The 2,247-nt window shown below is 40.0% G+C and overlaps 1 protein-coding gene across 1 annotated transcript; it reads right to left on the minus strand.

Moving 5' to 3' along the window:
• Positions 1-350: 350 nt before the first annotated feature.
• Positions 351-2,150, minus strand: CSUI_010808 (rna recognition motif-containing protein; the record flags this gene model as incomplete). Its single annotated transcript, XM_068070909.1, has 3 exons — positions 2,093-2,150; positions 1,071-1,129; positions 351-586 (listed from the first exon to the last, which is right to left on the minus strand). Coding segments are annotated over exons 1-3 (312 nt in total), but the record flags the coding sequence as incomplete, so codon positions are not given.
• Between the last annotated feature and the right edge of the window lie 97 nt (positions 2,151-2,247).

The raw sequence follows: 2,247 nt of genomic DNA on the forward strand, positions 1-2,247 counted from the left end.
TGAATATATACATACATATATATATATATACAACTATGGATACATCTATACTTATGTATGTCTACCTACACATACCTATAGACTCCGCAAGCTTCTCCCAAGACAGACGAACACCCTGATACCACATATGTACATGTACATAAGTATATATATATATATATATATATATCTAGCAACACCATCCACGTATATACGCGTATGTGTATCTGTTTCTCTGTATTACATACACCTATATTTATATATACATGCAACCTGACCTACACGTCTATGTCCACCTCTCTCTCTATCCATCTTTGAATAGTACGGTCCTTGAAAGAAGGAAGATGCAAGCAAATGTGTGTCTCTACCTCTTCTCTTCCTCGATGACGTGAGGAAGATCGACCTCCACCGGAAGCAGAAGCAGCGCCGGCCCCTCCGGCCGCAGCGCCTCCCGCTAAGAGACTAGATTTAGAATGACTTGACGAATGATTAGAAGACTGAAGTCCCGCAGCCTCAGAGGCATAGTGAAATCCCGAGAAACTCGAGAATCCCGAGCTGCCTCCTCCTAAGGCACCTGCAGAGGATGACGAGGAGAGAGCCTCTGCACCTGCTATTTTACAGGACAAAACACAAAGAGGCGGAAAGAAGAAGAGAAAGAATGAAATAAACCTTCGTCCATAGAGCGTGCGATCGAGAGAAAAATTGGTAAAGAGGGGAGAGATATCAATCTCGACAGGTAGAGAGGATGGTAGAAGATCTTTCTATAAACTTGAAAGACTAAGAAAGAAAAGTAAAAAAAGGAAAGAAAAAAATATCGGAACGTGCGGTGTATGTACAGACATCCCATGGGGATGTATAAAGATGTGGAGAGAGAGAAAGAAAGAGAGGAGTAATAAGGAGTTGATAAAGGACGCATGCTGCTCTTTAAGCTATTCCAATTCTCGGCTCGCATTCTTCAAGAGACTTTATGTATGCGCAGAAATGCCTTTGTAGAACGATGAGGCAAGAAGAAGGAAGGAAGACGGAGAGAAGATAGTTGCAAAGAGAAAGATGAGTCCTCTTTCTTTCCCTTATATTTTTGCGGTTCGTACCGGCAAGAAGTTGAGAAGGAGAAGGAGCGATCACAGGTCGATGAATCGATTTCCCCCACCTACAGAAGCCAACAAGAATGAAAGTGTAAAAACGAGTGAGAAAAAAAAAAACACAAGACCGCAAAGTTGTTGAGGTGTACATACACCGTGAGTGAGGGAGGCAATAGTATGGAGTAATAGATATTCTTGTCATGTGCTTTTTTCTACACTCGGAAATCTCTGTGAAGCCATGGAAAATTTGTCTGACCTACAGAACAACTTTCTGCAGCTAGATAGATAGATCGATTAAAGATAGATATACGAAAGACGAAAGTCTCTTGCTACAGATCGCTAGGTAAGAAAGAAATGTATATAGCTGAAAAATGTAAGTGAGAGAGGCGTTCGTGGAATACACTATACATGGATATATACAGATTTAGAGAAAGAGAGAGAAAGGCATGTATGATACACTCTATCTACACATATGTTAATGTGGAAAGAATACGTTTCATACGCTTTTTCTCTTTTAGCGAGTTGAATATACACCTGAGGAATCAAGTGTACATACACCCGAAGAAAACAAGACACGAGTTTACTATCCTGAAAGAGATATTCACCTGCGTAGAAAGACTTCACTATGAAGCTTATCTCATGAAAAGAAAAGAAAGGTTTTTATCTGCTCTTTGTGTGGAAAAGGGGGAGAGAGACGCCTAGAGACGCGTCGGATTACCCACACATCCCTCAAGGCATGCATGCGGTCGGCTACAATAACTCCGTCCATCGATATCCCTATATACATGCATATATATATATATATACATGTATATATATATATATATATGTATATATGACAGCAGCAGAGTATCAAGACGAGGAAGGAATTGTCCGTACATCTCGACCGAGAGGAAGAGAGGGAAAGACATAGAGACAGAGAGGCGTACATATACATAGATAAGAAAGAAAGAGTGAGAGAGAAAGAAAGAAAGAGTGAGGGATGCTTTTGTCGAGAAGAAAAGAAGAAGAGAGAGTGAGCTTCTTCTTACCCTATCCGAATGACCATGCCGTAGAAACACACCCCGTCTAAGTTATTCTTGGCTGCCTCTAAGAAAACCCAAAACGCATGCATACACACATATATCTATATATAGAGATATATATATCTATATATATATATAGATATATATATATAGATATAGAT

This window comes from Cystoisospora suis (assembly GCF_002600585.1).
Source record: "Cystoisospora suis strain Wien I chromosome Unknown contig_8408, whole genome shotgun sequence".
NCBI lineage: Eukaryota > Apicomplexa > Conoidasida > Eucoccidiorida > Sarcocystidae > Cystoisospora > Cystoisospora suis.